At 43.9% G+C, this 17,748-nt stretch overlaps 1 protein-coding gene across 2 annotated transcripts; it reads right to left on the bottom strand.

Annotated features, from left to right (window-relative positions):
• Nucleotides 1-2,199: 2,199 nt before the first annotated feature.
• Nucleotides 2,200-16,265, bottom strand: ZNF892 (zinc finger protein 892). Of its 2 annotated transcripts, XM_010809746.4 has the most exons (5): nt 14,399-16,264; nt 13,505-13,593; nt 9,074-9,176; nt 8,229-8,315; nt 2,200-6,070 (listed from the first exon to the last, which is right to left on the bottom strand). In XM_010809746.4, exons 1-5 carry the CDS (start codon nt 14,415-14,417, stop codon nt 4,800-4,802), a joined length of 1,569 nt encoding a protein of 522 aa, XP_010808048.1. In that variant the 5' UTR covers nt 14,418-16,264; the 3' UTR covers nt 2,200-4,799. The 2 variants fall into 2 exon arrangements, with proteins under 2 accessions (XP_010808048.1, XP_024854757.1); XM_024998989.2 differs by lacking the exon at nt 8,229-8,315 and having other exon boundaries at nt 14,399-16,265.
• Nucleotides 16,266-17,748: the final 1,483 nt, after the last annotated feature.

The raw sequence follows: 17,748 nt of genomic DNA, 5'->3' as shown, positions 1-17,748 counted from the left end.
AGGTGTGTTTTGCCAAGAATTCAAAAGCCCTTTCAGTCCACCAACCTTCGCTGAGTGCCCGTGGTGTACCTGCCACTGTGCTGAGAGCCGGAAGCTCAGGTATGTGGAGGAATATTTCTGCAACTCTGTTCCCTGACTATACAGGGCGTGGAGGGAAGGGAGCAGGGTAGAGGTGTGCTCTGTGATCACAAGAGAGAATCAATTTTCTCGCTGCTGTTTCTCCATAGACAAGGCTTCTAAAGAGACACACCACTTTATTCCTCTTTGAAGCAGACACTGAAAATCCTGTTGGCAAGCCCACAGGAAGCACAAACCTTGACAAGCATTGAAGTGGGGAGGCCACCCCAGCGTTTAGAAGGGATGAAAAGGCAAGTCCTGTCATAGGAACGCCAACTAAAACCTTTCTCTTGTTGCTTTGGAGAGGCCCAGGACTTGACCAAGTGCTTGGAGCCCAACTGCTGGGGCCACGCCCAGCTCCCCTCTTCCCAACATTGGGACATCACAAGGACTCCTTTTCATCTGTTTTGTAACCTGAAAGTTTGGTCTATGAATAGTCCCTCCCTCTGAAAGCAGAAATGACTTCATGTATATTCAGCACTTCCACAGTCCCTGTTGTGTGGCAAGCACTCAACAAAGGTTGGTAATTACCAGTATAATGAGTCTGGGGCTCATTAATAAATTGAAAATCTCGGGGGCATGGCTCTGTGAAGGTAAATCATTTTCCAGACTCCTCCGCAGGCTGGAAAAAGATGAAAGGCATTTTCCGCTGAGGCTGGTAAGTTAAATAGGGATGAGTAATATCATCTGCCCCAAAGTGGACGATGATGATAACAAAACCTGTTCTTAGGGGCTCCGGAGACTACAGGTGTCTCCAGTGAGCTGACCTGTCCCAGCTCCAGACTGGTTGGTACAACACTGCCACCTGGTGAAGACAAAGGGAACTACAGGGAAGTTCTTTAAAGGACAGTGGTTTTCGTTTAGTAGCGGAGTGCTGTCTGACTGGTTTGCGACCCCATGGACTGCAGCCCACCAGGTTCCTCTGTCTATGGGATTTTCCAGGCAAGAATACTGGAGTGAGTTTCCACTTCCTCCTCTGGGGGATCTTCTTGACCCAGGGACTGAACCAGGTCTCTTCATTGCAGTTGATCTCCTGAATTACAGGTGGATTCTTTACCACTGAGCCACCTAGGAAGCCCGCACACATCTGTAGCTCATTCTTTGTATTGTTGAACAGTAGTCCATTGTGTGAATAAGCCTTAATTTAGTTTTCTATTGTACTGATAGTGACATTTGGGCTGTTTCCAGTTTTGAGTGCTAAAAATAGCACTACTAGGAACAATCTTGTGTCAGTGTTTTTGTGAACAAGTGTTTTCATTTCTCTTGGGTAAATATTCAGGAGTCAGATTTCCCGGTCAATGGGTAGGTACATGTTTAACTTTCTAAGAATCTGCTAAGCCATTTTTCCAAAGTGGTGGCAGCATTTTCACCTTCCCATCAATAGTATATGAGTTTCATTTCTAGTTTGGAGAAGTCCAGCTCTACTTGAGCAGCAAAACAAGGAGAATGAGTGTTCATGCCAACTATTACATCAAGGTTTGATAAGGCAGCTGTTCTTTCTAAAACTCCCTGCACAGAGACTTTCCCGGTGGTCCAGTGGTTAAGGATCTGCCTTCCAAAGCAGGGAACATGGGTTTGATCCCTGGCCAGGAAACTAAGATCCCACATGCCATGGGGCAAATAAGCCTGCATGTGGGAACTACAGAGCCCACAGGCCACACCTGGAGAGAAGCCTTCACTTCACAAGAAAGATCCCTTGTGCTGCAACCAAGACCCAACACAGCCAAAAATAGATAAGTAAACATTTTAGAAATAAAATCCCTACACAAATGGAAATGCTGGATTAAAACATCATAGGTCTGCTTATAAAAATATAAGAGCTACCTTCAGACATCAAAACCAAAAGAAGAAGGACGTCTTACTAAAAGAAACCAAGGATCTTTGGAGAAAGGCTGGTTTCTGATTTGGTACAAGGAAAGAAAAAAAGTAAGCCTGGAACCCCTTCCATGTCAGACTAAGGACGGAGCAGCCAGCAAGAAGGATTCTCACTTTCCACATTTTACTATAACAAAATGATGGGAGATAATATTCCTAATACAGATAACTAACAAAGAACTTATATCAAGAATACATATAAAGAACTTCCACAAATGAATCAGAATTTTTAATGAACAAATGACTTAAATAGTTGTAACAGGGAGGAAACTTTGTGTTCTATTATTAAATCAGTCACTAAAGGGATACTGCCTATAAATTAAATTATATATACTGGTCCATCTCTGAGAGGGGCTTCCCAGGTGGCTCAGTGGTAAAGAATCCACATGCCAATGCAGGAGATGCAGGTTCGATCCCTGTGTTGGGGAGACACCTTGGAGAACAATATGGCAACCTACTCCAGTATTCTTGCCTGGGGAATCCCATGGACAGAGGAACCTGGCAGGGCTACAGTCCGTGGGGTCAAAAAGGAGTTGGACTCGACTGAGTGACTAAACAACAATCTCTGAGAACCCTGCCTCCCGGGTAATGAGTTTTCAGTGAAAATACCTTTGTTTAGCTCACAGTAAACATCCTGACCATACCCACCTGTGAATGGCTGCAGGCAGGAAGAAATTAATAATCTGTGCTGGAGTCTGGCCAGAATCAGGACTTTACATACTCACCTATTAGTATAAAAGAAGCCTGAATTCTAACTCAGGGAAGATGGTTCTTTGGGATATTAGTCTACCATCTTCTTGGTCTGCTGGCTTTCTGAACAAGTCATTACTCCTTGCCCCAACAACTCGTCTCTCGATTTATCTGCCTGTCATTTTGGCAAGCCATAGTAGCTTGGACTTGGTAAGATAGTCACTTAAAAAAAAGATATCCAAATATTCAATTAGCATTTGAAAAAGTGATCAGTATCATTAGTTATCAGAAAAATGAAAATTAAAACCACCATGAGAGACCACTGCACATGAACCAGATTGTTAAAAAATTTAAAGACTAAAATTACAGTGTAGACAAACTGGAACGCCCATGCTTTAATGACAGAGGTGTTTTAAATTGGTAAAAGTTGTCTGGAAACCATTTGACATTATCTTCTAAAGCTAAATATATGTCTGCTCCGTGACTCAGGAATTTTCCTCCTAGGTATATGCTCAACAGAAAAGCACAGGCCTAACAGGAATGTTCATAGCAGTTATGTTTATAATAGCCCCAAACTAGAAACAACTTGACTATGTGTCAACAGTAGAACGGACTGTCGTATATTCATACAACGGAACACCATACCGTCAGTGGAAAAGAACAAATTACTGATGCATACAAGATAGTTGGGCTTCCCAGGGGGCACCAGTGGTAAAGAACCCGCCTGCCAGTGCAGAAGACATAAGAGAAGCAGGTTCAATCCCTGGGTTGGCAAGATCCCCTAGAAGAGGGCACGGCAACCCACTCGAGTATTCTTGCCTGGAGAATCCCATGGACAGAGGAGCCTGGCAGGCTACAGTCCATGGGGTCACTAAGAGTCCGACATGACTGAAGGGACTTAGCACTAATGCACAATGTAATAACTGATTCGGGCAAGCGTCTTCAATGGAGTCCAAAAACATGAGGGGAACTTTTGTTGGGAAGTAATACATTCAGATGACTTATTAAGTTGAAAAGGAGAGATGATTAATTATAATGAGAGAATTTTGACAAACATGTGAACAAAGTAATCAAACTTGGCATTAGGAACAGCAGGACAAACTGGCATTTTGAGTTTCTTGATATGATTTGAGGATTACACAACAGGTAGCTTTCTTGTTAAAAATGCTTAATCTGGTTCTAATCATGAGAAAATAATCAGAAAATACAGATTGTGGGACATTCCACAAAATGACTGGCTTTGACTCCTCAAAATGTTAATGTCATGAAAGACAAAAAGAAGTTGAAAGATCATTCTAGACTGAAGCAGCCTACAGAGGTAGGGCAAAGAAAATGCAATGTGTTATCACTGATTGAAAACGGATGGTGGAGCTGTAAATGACATTTTGGGATAACTGTGGATGAAATAAAACTGACTATATATTAGATAGGGCTTCCCAGGTGGCTGGTGGTAAAGAATATGCCTCCCAATGCAGGAGATGCAGGCTTGATCCCTGGGTTGGGAAGATTCCCTGGAGAAGGAAATGGCAACCCACTCCAGTCTTCTTGCCTGGGAAATCCCACGGGCAGAGGAGCCTGGCGGGCTACAGTCCATGGGGTTGCAAAGAGTTAGACACAACTTAGCAACTGAGCACACACTTAATTCTTGTATTTAAGATCAAGGACAACATCTCTTCCACCACCACTCTCAACTCTGGACAGACAATGCAAATTGCCAACCTCTGATTTCTACCCCTTCAATTTGCCTAAAGGGACCATTTATCCCTTTAAAATATCATCCCCTTAGCATTATGAGACCATCTAGCCCAGTCAAGATGTCCTCTTTCCATCATGGCACACCCTGTTTCTTGTGCAAGGATTTGGTAGCTTACATACACATCAGGGTGTTGGAAACAATTTTCCTCTCTCCCTAGGGAAATTCACAGTGTCCTCTGACAGGATATTTAAAAAAAATGCAAAACCCTTTTCTCACATTCTGAGTAAGCTATGTCCCATATCACCAATGACTTCTCAAATAAATCTCTTTTGTAACATATTCTTAATTCCTTTGTAGCCCTCACAGCATTATAGTAATTGTTCAGTAAGGATGTTCTGAATGTATTGCATTTACATTGCTTTTATCCTGTATCAATTCTCTTTTGCTGGTTGAAGGCTGAATGCTCACTAAAGGCTTTTCCATATTCCCTGATTTTCCCTCCAGAATGAGTTTTCTGATGTTGAGAAAGGGATGAACTCTGGCTGAAAGCCTTTCCACATTCCTTACACTTATAGGGTTTTTCTCCAGTGTGAGTTTTCTGATGCTTTGTAAGAGATGAGCTCTGGCTGAAGGCTTTTCCACAGTCCTTACACTTGTAAGGTTTCTCTCCAGTGTGTGTTCTCTGATGACGGATAAGGGCTGAACGGTCACTGAAGGCTTTGGCACAATCGTTGCACTTGTAGGGTTTCTCCCCAGTGTGAGTTCTCTGGTGTTGAGTCAGGGCTGAGCAGTAGCCAAAGGCCTTCCCACATTCATTACACTCATAAGGCCTCTCCCCGGTATGAGTTCTCTGGTGCTGAATGAGGCCTGAGCGATCACTGAAAGCTTTTCCACACTCATTACACTTATAGGGTTTCTCTCCAGTGTGGATGACCTGATGCTGGGTAAGGAATGTGCTTTGGCTGAAGGCCTTCCCACATTCATTACACTCGTAAGGTTTCTCTCCAGTATGAATTCGTTGATGTTGAGTGAGGTATGAACTCTGATTGAAGGCCTTCCCGCATTCATTGCATTCATAAGGTTTCTCTCCAGTATGAATTATATGATGCCTAATAAGGGCTGAGCGGTGACTGAAGGCTTTCCCACATTCGTGACATCTGTAAGGTTTCTCTCCTGTGTGAATCCTCTGGTGCAGAGTCAGGTGTATGCTCTGACTGAAGGCTTTACCACATTCATTACATTCATAGGGTTTTTCTCCTGTGTGAATTCGCTGATGCAAGACAAAAGCTGAGTAATAACTAAAGGCCTTCTCACACTCGTTACACTTCCAAGGTTTCTTTCCTGCACAGATTTTCTCATGTTTCATTAGATCTGAATTTTGCTTCAAGTTCTTTTTAAATGAATCACGACTATGTCGTCTCTCTCCTTGCTGTTGGACAAGTAATGACCTCCGACTAAAATTTCTTCCAAATTCATCACACTGGTAGCTTCTCTCCCCAGAAGGTTTCGTCTGAGGACCAACCTCTTGTATTAAATGTTTCTCATGGTTTTCCTGCTGATTCTTTAAAGAATCTTCACATTCACTGGAACTTTCCTTTGGAAATCTCTCTACTAACACCCCAGGGGTTGATTCTTCTTCAGGAATGTCCTGCTCTGGGGTTACCTCCTTGCTCTGTGGTCCTGTACCCCAGTCTGAAATAAACAAAACTACAATGTTATCATTTCTTACACTGGGAGAAAAATAATTGCTGTGAAAGGAAAATAATGAAACAAACAAAAAATGCTTATGGGGAACAGAGGAGCTTGGAAGTTCTCACAAATAGCCTTGCAACCTTGAGAGAGTATGAGAAAAGAAAGATGACTGGGCAAAGGGGTGCAGAGGCATAAAGGGAGACGCTACTGTGTCTAGCAGGGGAGGAAATGAGAAAGAGTAATAGAACAAGACGAAACAGAGGTGACGGGGAAAACAGCAGATAACAAACATGGTCTGGTGGAGACTGGGCTGGGATCAGAGAGGGATGGTCTGCCAGGGGCTGCCCACTGTCACAGCCTTATCAGAGCATCATGTTCTGAGAAAGTCCATTGTCAGCTGACCTCACCACCAATCTTTTCTTGTTCTAGTATGTCCCAATCACTGCTAGCAGACTGAACTTCTAAAACCATACCACTTAACACAAAACTCTTTGTTGGTTCCACTGTCTCAGAGTGTGACACAAAATCCTAGAAGCTAGCATTCAAGGTAGTCCAGATCTACAAATTAAATTAGTAATTGAAAGGCAACTTAGCAGCTCTGATCATTCCACACTGAAAACACTGGAAAGAGTAAGCCAGAACCAAGTTTTTTCAAAAAATGAGCAGTGTGTGGGGAGTAGAAGTTCAAACCCCTCACAGACTCAGATTAGTCCAGACTGGGCCTCAAATTCTAGACTTCTTAGTAAGAGTTTGGGGGAGGGGATGGGGAAAGCTGCACTGCTAGCAATGTTTAAATATTCCAGGCTTAAATGGTCATCAGTATCCATTCCAACCAAGACTTTACATGACATAAATCAATACAATACAATGTTCTCAATGACATATAATCAGGGAAGTGCTGGGATTTTTAAGGACAAGTAGGTAGAAACAGGTTAAAGGCAAATGGACTTTCGGCTAAGGGGAGTGGAAGAACTGAAGCTCCAAACATTCATAGAGAACACATGGTTAGTGCAGGGTAGTCAGAGACTTGCCTGTCTGGTGTTAAGGGTTCAAGCTGAAGAGAGAAGGTACAATGACTAGGCAGGTAGATTAGCAAAGGTCTTGAGGGCAGGAAGAGGAATACGGAACTGGAAGAGTTAAGTAGCTCACAGTGGGGAATCTGGCAGTAATATGCTGCCTAAGTAGACAAGGATAAGAAAATATAATTAAAAATTAAAGAAAGTATAATTAGCTGGTGGTCTATTACAGCATCCAGTTTGACAGAAGTGACAGGCTCAAATCTTTCAAAGAGTTAGCAGGACTTAATCCTTAGTTATCATTTGCTTAGCATATAGCCAGGTACTGTTCTAAGCATTTCTCTTAGACTATTTCATTTGATCCTCATAACTACCCTATGAGTTAAGAGCTATTGTTATCTGCATTACATATTCCCCATTTTACTGTTGGGAAATTTGAGTCACAGAATGGATAATTCCAAGATGGCTCAGATGGCAAAGAATCTACCTGCCAATGCAGGAGACATGGGTTCAGCCCCTGGGTTGAAAGATCCCCTGCAGAAGGAAATGGCAACCCACTCCAGTATTCTTGTCCAGAAATCCCCCATGGACAGAGAAGCCTGGCAGGCTATAGTCCATGGGTGGCAAAAGAGCTTGATACAACCTATTGACTAAACAAATGGATAATTCACCTGTTAGCGGTTAGAGCTGATGAGTAGTTCAAATTGGCTTTGAACCCAGGAAAAGTGGTTCCAAAGTGTGCACTCTTAACCACTGTGCTATGCTGCCCCCGTTTAGATAGACAGTAAGGCAAGGGCACACTCAGAGACCAATTTACGGTCACTGGTCTGAGACAAAAAGTCAACTTATCCTGAAGAGATATTAACAAAATAGCATATATTAAAAAGCCTGGTTTAGAGCCTTGAACCCAAATTACTAATAAATATTTAAGAGCTGATTTCACTTCACCTTATTTGGAGAAGAGAAGTAATTTCAAAGGATGCAAAGTATTTGTTCACCAAAAAATAAACCTATGACTTTACAACAGATCATCATCCACAGAGATACAATGAGGCCCAGGAGAACGGCACTTTAAAGTCAAGCATTTCTAAGATGCTGTTCCCATCTGGGTTTCCTGTTCATGGTTTCTGACAGTCACTCACCTGGATTAGCTGCTTTTGAGACTTTTCTTTCCAGCACCTCCCCACTCTCCAACTGAGAGATTACATCAGGCTTGGAAATTGGAAGCCCTGTTTACAGGGAAAGAAAAAGGAGTCTCACTGTATATGTTCAGTGTTAGCGAGTTGCTTGTCAGAGAGAACAGGATAAGACAGGATTTCTCTGAAGAAGTTAGGAAGATCGATATGGGGTCTACTTGAGTTCAGAACCTCTCCCTATTAAAAGAATAAGCACCCATTTCCTTTTTTTCCTCCCTTTAGCCACAGATTTATTATTTGAATATCTGCAACTGTTATTCTATACACATTTCTTATAAAACTTTACATTCCATATTGCTAGGTCACTTCACTCTCCATTTTATGCACCATTTTCATGAAGACATACTTCCCAAATCACAATCTGCTTGATAGTGTTTGCTGTTGTTTAGTTGCCAAGTGTCCAACTCTTTGCAACCCCATAGACTGTAGCCCACTAGGCTCCTATGTCAATGGGATTTCCCAGGCAAGAATACTGGAGTGGGTTCCCATTCCTTCTCCACACCCATTTCTTAAGAGGTGTTTCTCCTAGAGCTTTGTCTCAGCATCCTCAGTCAGGAAATAGGGAAGAAGGATGGCTATTGCCTTGGCAAATACAATTTTTAAAAGGTGTTCATTTCTGATTCTAGAAGTGTTAAGCCTGTGTTTAGAAACAAAGAGTAGAAGGTACCTGCCTTACACCAGGATTAGGAATCATTTCATCTAAGAACCTCAGAGCTCCTAGGAACTGAGGAAGCCAAGGTACCACACTGGGTAATTTCACAGGGTGGGGGTGGGGTGGGAGTGCTGCTTACCGAGCAAGACCAGATTCCTAGGCTTCTTAGGCTCACCTCCCTGCGGAGGGTTCAGCTGTTCCCACTGGGTGAGAGCCTCGGCCATGTCCCTCATCATCGATCCCTGAAAACCAACCACATCAGTGCTCACCAAGGGACCTCCTACCAGAAGCCTCTGGGCAGGACTCAAGAAGATGGCATAGGAGAAGGAAGACAGGGAGAATAGGAAGGTTAGGCAAAATGACCTCTACCATTCCAACACTGATGTATTTACAACCACAGACTCGCTCCTGACCTCCATGCACCAGAATCGAATAAACCTGCAGCTGGGAAGGAACATCTTCAGGGTAAAATCAGAGGATACCAACTCCCCAAGTTTACGTATCGACAAGTTAAATGATAGAACTATAGAAATCCTTACTATTTAGACATGGGAGAGTAGAGGAAATGTAATTATAAATTAAGCACTTTCTTTATGGTAGGGTTTAAAAATACAAGAAATTCAATAAATAGGAATTACTTTTCCCTCTAGTTTTCCTTTGACAATATAATCAGTCCAATATATTTTTTTTAAAAATTAGGATGCTTGCTACACATATCACAGTATATAGATTTATTTATATAACAGCATTTTAAGCCCCAATTATTATGAGTTCCTAAAGTGTTTTCGCCATTTTCCCCCAATCAGTCTGACTACTCTGCCACCCACCCCCACCATCTACTCTCTATCCCATCTCACTCCATTGCTCCTGTATTCTCTGTGCTCCAGCTGGTGGCTGCCTGAAATGTGGACAACAACTACTTCTGCCCCTTTATACACATTGCTTCCTGTTCCTGAAAGTTCCCCCTTTGCCCCATCCTTTCAGGTGTTTTTTAAAAAAAAGTGTATTTATTTAAAAATTTTTTTGGCTATGCCATGTGGCATGGGGGATCTTAGTTTCCATACCAGGGATCGAACCTGTGCCCCTTGCATTGGAAGCAGGGAGTCTTAACCACTGGATCACCAGGGAAGTCCCCCTTTCAGCTATTTTGATCTTACTCACACTTTGGCTCTCAGCTCAGGGAAGCCTTCCCTGACTCTCTAGGTTGTAGCACCATGGGTTTTCCCTTTTCCTGGGTTAGGCACATGGTGAGAGGACTCTGTGATGAACGCCTGTCTGTCCCATTAGACGCTAATCTCCACAGGAGCGGAGACCAGGTTTAATTTGGCTCAATGAAGCAGCCCTAGTCTCTGGCACAGAGCAGGAACACTGTAAATATATGTCAACGAGTTGAAAGGAGGAACGTTCGAACAAGAATGAATAGAAACAAGTTTAAACGGGGTATTCTATGAAAGTGTGCATGGGGACAGAGGTGGGAGGGGAACGGAAGTTTACCAAATGCTGAAACCACTGCAGAAGTGTTTACTTTACCTTCCCTTGACCTAGACGACAGGCAAAAGGTTTAGATTGTTCACTCAAATGTAGGGAGAGTGAGCAGGGTGGGTAATGTTCCTTTGAATCTATAGCTGAATCTGTTCATGAATGATAAATGTCTCATAATTTTTTCAATTCTATTAAAACTTTTTTCTATACAACTTCAAGTTAAAGGAGACATATTGAAACAGATCAGTCCTTGGGATGCTAGCAAATGGACCACTTATGGCTTTCTTTGAAACACCACTTTTGCCACAGCCCCTTGAATATAAATGCATTAGACTGGCTAAAAAGTTTGTTCAGTGTGTATATATTAAAAAAAATTAAGATGTTTGCTACACATATAGATTTATTTATAAAACAGCATTTTAAGCCCCAATTATGACTACACATACACACATATGTATTTATATCCTCCAAAAACAACCGGTAAAGTAATTCACATAATGAAATAAAGTTAAAAGAACTACCTACTTGAATATTCTCTGCTCAAAATAAGTTAACTATTTTTCTATACCTGAACTATGAAATCACTTCCCATTTTAAGTTAGGGTCCCTTAAGGTCATATGCCTCAGGAGTGTTCAGCACAGGCAATATAATTTGTACACTGTCTTTTCTTTACAAGCAAGGTAGCAGGAACAGACTATCTAGCACTTCCTTTCAGGCTTTAGTTCTGAGAAAACCTCAGCAATCAAACTCATTCATGGAGGGAACTGCTGCTCAGTGTGCCTGTGTGGGGCCTGGAGGGTGAGTAAACCAATCACGAACTGCCCAGTAGACAGTAGATTTCCCCTCTTTCCTCTGAAAGCTGTTGTTGTTCAGTTTCTCAATTGTGTCCGACTTTTTGCAATCCCATGGGCTGCAGCACACCAGGCTTCCCTGTGCTTCACAGTCTCCTGGAGTTTGCTCAAACTCATGCCCATTGAGTTGGTGATGCCACCCAACCATCTCATCCTCTGTCACCTACTTCTCCTCCTCTGAAAGACATCTAGCCATTCAGGTCAGAATCAGTACTGGTGTTTCCTCCCAGAGGTTTGCATAAATTGTCAGCATCTGGATGCTGTGAGGCGGGTATGAGGATGACGGGCTATTCTCCCAGGGTCCTGGACCAGATCCTACAGGGCACCTTGACTCAGCTTCTCTCTTTAATCAGTCATGGCATGTTTTGTCTTGCTGGGACTCTAAAAACTTTCATGGGGCCTTATCTATCTTTGGAATAAGATCCTGTGTGGGACTTCCCTGGTGGTTAGGAAGAGTGGTTAACCCTTCCCAGTGGTTAAGAATCTGCCTGCCGACGCAGGGGACACGGATTCGATACCTGATTCAGGAAAAGTCCACACACCAAGGAGCAACTAAGCCCGTGGACCACCACTACCGAGCCCCTCTGCCATAACTACTGAAGCCCACACACCTAGAGCCCGTGCTCTGCAACAAGGGCAGCCGCCACAGTGAGAAGCCCGTGCACCACAACAAACAGTAGCCCCCTCTGTGGCAACCAGAGAAGGCCTGAGCGCAGCAAAAAGACCCAGCACAGCTAAGCATAAATTTCAAAAAATAAATAAAAAGTTAAAAAAAGATCCTGTGTAGACTTTCCTGTGGTCTGGCTACAACAGGCATATGCTTCTCTCAACACACTCCATCCAGCTCACTCCACAGTGACACACCTTCTGAAAATCTCTGACTCTCTCATCACTTGGAGACTTTTATCCAAAGCTGTTCTCTCTCTTGGAATATTCCTATATCCTATTTTCCAACTATGTACTTGCTCTTGTCTTTCAAAATGCAGCTTTTATGCCAGCACTTCCCCCCCTAAATACTGTAGAGGATGGAAAACCTCTTCAAGGCCTATGATGACTTGTCTGTACTAGTAATTTCTTTCTATTCTTTTTTTGATTTTGAAAAGTTTCTTTATTTAAAAATCTTACTATGTTACAGTCAAGAATTAAACCCTTATACACAACTAATGAAAGGAAATGATGTTCATTTGGTGGCCACCACTCTTACAAGGCAACTGTATAGTCTGTGGTCAGAAGTGAAATTTTTTGTAATTGATTAAATTTTTTTTTTAACTGGAGCATAATGCTTTGTTGTGGAGTTCCCTGGTGGCTCAGATGGTAAAGCGTCTGTCTACAATGCGGGAGACCTGGGTTCAATCCCTGGGTTGGGAAGATTCCCTGGAGAAGGAAATGGCAACCCACTCCAGTACTCTTGCCTAGAAAATCCCATGGACGGAGGAGCCTGGTGCAGGCTACTGTCCATGGGTTCGCAAAGAGTTGGACACGACTGAGTGACTTCACTTACTTACTTACTTAATGCTTCATTGTACTAGTAATTTCCGTATTTAAAAATTTTCTGCATTTAGAAAAATATATATTTCTTCTTGCTGTTTAATTATTTTAAAAAAAATATTTATTTGTTTTTTTGGTTGTGCTAGGTTTTCGTTGCTGCATGCAGGCTTTCTCTAATCGTGTTAAGCGAGGGGTACTCTCTAGCTGCAGTGCGAGGGCTTCTCATTGCAGTCATTTCTCTTGCTGCAGAGCACAGGCTCCAGGGTGTGCAGGCTTCGGTAGTTGTGGCACATGGGCTCATTAATTGCCGTGCAAGGGCTTAGTTGCCTCAAGGCACGTGGGATCTTCCCTGACCACAGATTCAACTAGTGTCCCTTGTATCGCAAGGTGGATTCTTAACCATTGGGCCACCAGGGAAGCCCCTGTTTAACTATCTTCCTTATCTAAACCTTGTTTCCTCAGTAAACTTCAGGAGGCAGAGGCAACTGGCTTTTATTCCTTTGCATCTCACTAGCAGGCCAATTACAGACAGAAGAGCTTGTGCACATCTAGCACTAAGCAGACAGAGAAGTTGTGCCAGGAGGGAAAGTTCTGCATAAGACAGGAGTAATTACTATCAGGTTCATCACTCATCAGTTTAACACGATGAAGCCAGTGGGCTAGGAATCAGGGCTGAGCAAATCCATAACAATGCAGGAAATCATATTCATGTCCCGAGAACAGAAAAAAATAAGAAATTTAAATCCACCTGGGATGCACAGGTCAGCAGCACAGTGGTCAGGCCATTTTCTTTTGGGTTTCCAGCCTGAGGAAGGTCTGAATCCTCAGAAAGTGACCCTATAAATAGAAACAGGAACCAGGGTGACTACTCTTGTTTGCAGTAAACTCCCAGAAACTGCCAGATACAACTACTTGTTACCTAGGAAGAATCAACACAGGGAACCAACGGACAATTCCACAATATCTCTGAAGCAAGACAGCCATGACCATGGCTGCCTCAGGAATCTCCTACCGATACCCTGCCTTTAAATTCCAACAGAACACTGCTGTAAGATCCTGGACACTTAAAGACATATTCATTTATATCTCTTATCTGCTGAGTGACAGTCAAAAGAAACGCGAAGCCCCGCTTATGTCAATCCCTGCCTCACTTAATGAGTCATTCCTGTGCTATTCCAGGTTCACAGGATGAAAGAATTTAACTAGATGAAAGAATTTAAATTCTTTTTGAATACTGGCTTTCTCAGAAAAGCAATGGGCCATGTGGGGAAAAAATCCAGGGCACTAAACAAATCCTGTGACTTCTCAAATCCTCACTGTCCCCATCTGCCAAATGGGTCCATTTGGATATTCTCTTTCCTCTACAACAGCCTTACAGGGCTCCTGTGAGAACAACTGTCATTATCAAAAAGCCAAATGTTCAGATCTGTCGATTTCGTGGGCAAAGAAGGCATACATCAACTTAGAGATGGCAGGGCACCCGAAAGACCAGCAGGGCAATGCAGGTCGGGGGCTCCCCTTAAACCCCAAAGTGAGATCAACTAGTAGGAGAATTGTGTGTTCTTCCTGAGCCTGCCCCAGCCAGAGGGCAGCCTTTCTCCTTTTTTCTCTCCAGCAGGCGGCATCCCTCTGAAATCCTCACCTCTGCCCTTCGGCTCCATGGTGACTCTCTCCACGCTAGCGCTGGTGACGACTGCAGGAAAAGGGAGCGGCGAACCCGCGAGGGGCCTGGGGTCCACCGCGCCAGTCCACCTAGAGGCCCGCGAACGCTCGCGCGACCCTCGCCGGGCAGCTCGGCGCCCTCCACCCGGGGGCCCTCCCCGGCCCTCCTTCCGGGCACTCAGACTCAAGAGAACACGCACTCAGCCCTCCTGGACCCCAGGCTCGACCTCATGAACAACACTGAGTAGGCTCGGCGGGCGACAAAGGCATCTAGGAGCCTGCGGGGCTGAGTCGCGCCGGCCCGAACTCGTTGCTGAACTACAATTCCCAGAATCCTCCGCAAGGCGCGACGGGCATCACCGGATGCTGCTTTCCTGAGGACCCCGCGGGCGGCTGGCCAGGCTACATTCTGCGCTGGGGGCTGTGCATCCGTGGAGCCTCGCGGCTGTGCTGGGTCTCTAGAGGTGCTCAGTCCCTCGGAGAGCTCCTTCCCGGACGCCACAGGGGCCGCCGCTTCCTCAGTGTCTACTCTGGGCTCTGACCCCAGAGGACGTGTTCTGCCGAACCAAAAGCCGCCTCGAGAGGGACATTCACTCTCCGCAACTGTAACTGGCAGAGGGCGCCACCCACCCACCAGGATTTCTCTCTGGCCACTGTGCTCCCTCGGAGGGTAGGCGCCCGCGTCCCAACGGCTGTTCACTCCGTCGCTTCCCCTCTACAGCGCCTCCACACCATTGCGGCTCGGGGTGGGGGTGGGGTGGAGACAGAGATTACCTCAAGTAACCAGGCAGCACCTTGGTATAAGGAAAAGTAGAATCTCAAAAATTAGATCTTGGTCTCACAAAACAGCAGAGTGGAGTTGGAATCCCTTGGTATAAAAACCCATTGGTCCCCAGTGAGTCCCCATTGTCTTAAGGGTGGATTGACCTTGAGTTCTCCTAAATTTATTAGATTTCCTAAATTTAAATTTGAGGGTCACTGTTGCCTTCTAGTCTGTCGTTGTGTTTAGCACATCCTTCCAGTAAAGCATTCCTGTCTTCGTTAAGAAGCTCCGGTGCCATCAAAGGCCAGTAACTTTGACGTGACAGTTGATATTAAGAGAGGTAAACAGGGAACCAGTGAATCACCATGGAAGAGGGAAAAACTGGAAAGGATCACCTCAGCTCAACATGGGCCACTTCAACTACTTTCTGCTTTTTTACCATAGAAGTCCCGTCTCAGTAGCAGAGACCACTTAGGAATTTAACATCCACAGCAGTTTTTCTCTTCGACTTCTTGAGGAATCAGAATTCTGGCTTTATCAACATGTTACCTAGTGACTGACACGCGGTAACCTTGCTCCCCAACTCCTCCTCACTTCTGGTTATTCATATGAGTTGTAGGGGTTAATGTATTCTTAGTAGCACAGGCCTGGGGATGAGTGAGGGAGTGAGTGCTGCAGAGCTCCGAAGCTGGCCAACCTGGCATCCCAGATAAATTTCTGGGATTAGTAGTCCCACTAGTTATCTGCCCCAGGCTTTGCTGCACGGGTTTGCTCTACCATACTCACTTCATCTCAGAGTTCTTCTCATCTCAGAGTTCATCCTTTTCTTTGACGAGTTGATTCCTGGAGTGCTTCTGGTAATCTGCATGGTAAGTTTTCAGTTCTCTCTTAAAAGTTAGGGCTTATTTAAGCACCAGATAAATTATTTCATTTCTTCAAAACCACTTTTAAAATCTTAGGCTAAAACCCTACAAACGCTACCAAGTCTTTTGCCTTATTATATGCTAAGAATGCCAATTTCTGATTCCAACATTTGATCTTATTAGTGGCCATCCGGTGAAGCTAAAACCTCAAAATGGGAAGCCTCCACTACTCCATGTCCTACTGGGAGGTATCAGTTAAGAGTTAAATGGCCCTTTCCTCAGAATTGTTGGCAGGAGATGGAAAGGTACTTCACCTTTTAAAAATGCTCTGCACATCTCTAAGTTTTAAAAGGTAACAAAAGGAGAACTGCTGAATTTATGTTCCCACTCTGTTTCAATTATCACTTTACCCAAATGTCGATTAGAATCTGAATTCATTCTTGTCTAATCTTGCTGACAATGGCAGAGCATCTTAGGGAAATACTGGACCTTCAGCTTACTTTTAACAAGCCAATAAAGATTCAGAACTCTCAGAGACAGTCATCAGCCAAAAGTTTGGCAGTAGTTCCTTTTATTTTCTACTTGACATTATTAAATAATAGCACATATTATCCACTCCAACAGATTCTGCACTCTGGTTTTAACTCAAGTTGCTTTGAAAGTCCGCATGTGAAAAGTCTTCCCTGCTGCTCAACTGCTTTAAGACAGGTAGACCAGTAGGGTTGAGTAGATTAGGAAAGGGTCTGTTTGGCAATCCAGTTTCTTGAACTAGATTTCAACTCCCAGGGAGAAATGGATCTTGGTCCATTAGGGTTCATGCAGGGTAGCTACATTCCAGACAGTCTTTCAGAATCAGGTCTTCTGGGCTTCATCTTAAGTAAACAGAAAGGGAATTCAGATGCCTGGAGTCAAAGTTGCCTGGTGCCTCACCTTCAAGAAAATAAAAATATAGGGCAGGGCCCAGGAAATAGAGCTTACCTGGTGGCTCAGTGGTAAAGACTCCCTCTGCAGTGCGAGAGACATGGGTTCTATATCTGGGTTGGGAAGATCCCCTGGAGAAGGAAATGGCAACCCAGTGCAGTATTCTTGCCTAGGAAATCCCATGGATAGAGGAGCCTGGTGGGCTACAGTACATGGGGTCAAAAAAGTCAGACATGACTTAGTGACTAAACAACAGGGAACAGAAGGATCTGGGGAGTCAGGGCTTCAAGTTGAGTAATGCAGGGTCATGTCAGGGCAGACTTTAAATATTCAGAGACACCTTCATTAAATAGGGAGCTATTTTAGGTCTTGAATAAGGCAATGGTGGGCAGGAAGGGGATCACTTGGAAAGGCTGACCTAACAGTGATATGGAAAAATGTAACTTGTGAGAGGAGCTGTTGATATTAACCAATGAGGTGCCTGTTGACTTTCTAGCCTTTTGATGCTGGGTTCTAATTTATGAGATATAAGTTATGGCCATTAAAAGTATCCCAGAATACCCCCCATGATGACATTGGAGGCAACATATTCTAAATGATGAGGGTGAGGAGGACTGACTCACATCCGATTTTATGTGAGAAATGAATCTTTGTTTATTTGGGGTTTGCCTGTTATTGGGCCATAGCTGGATATCCCCCTCCTCAATAAAGAGGAGGAAATAATTCAGATCAGGGAGTGACTACTACAGTAATAGAAGCCCAAGATGACAAAAGTACAGGTGA

The sequence above is a fragment of the Bos taurus genome, chromosome 11 (assembly GCF_002263795.3).
Source record: "Bos taurus isolate L1 Dominette 01449 registration number 42190680 breed Hereford chromosome 11, ARS-UCD2.0, whole genome shotgun sequence".
NCBI lineage: Eukaryota > Metazoa > Chordata > Mammalia > Artiodactyla > Bovidae > Bos > Bos taurus.
The sequence above is the reverse complement of the archived record's forward strand: the minus strand, read 5'-3'. Positions and strand labels throughout refer to the sequence as shown.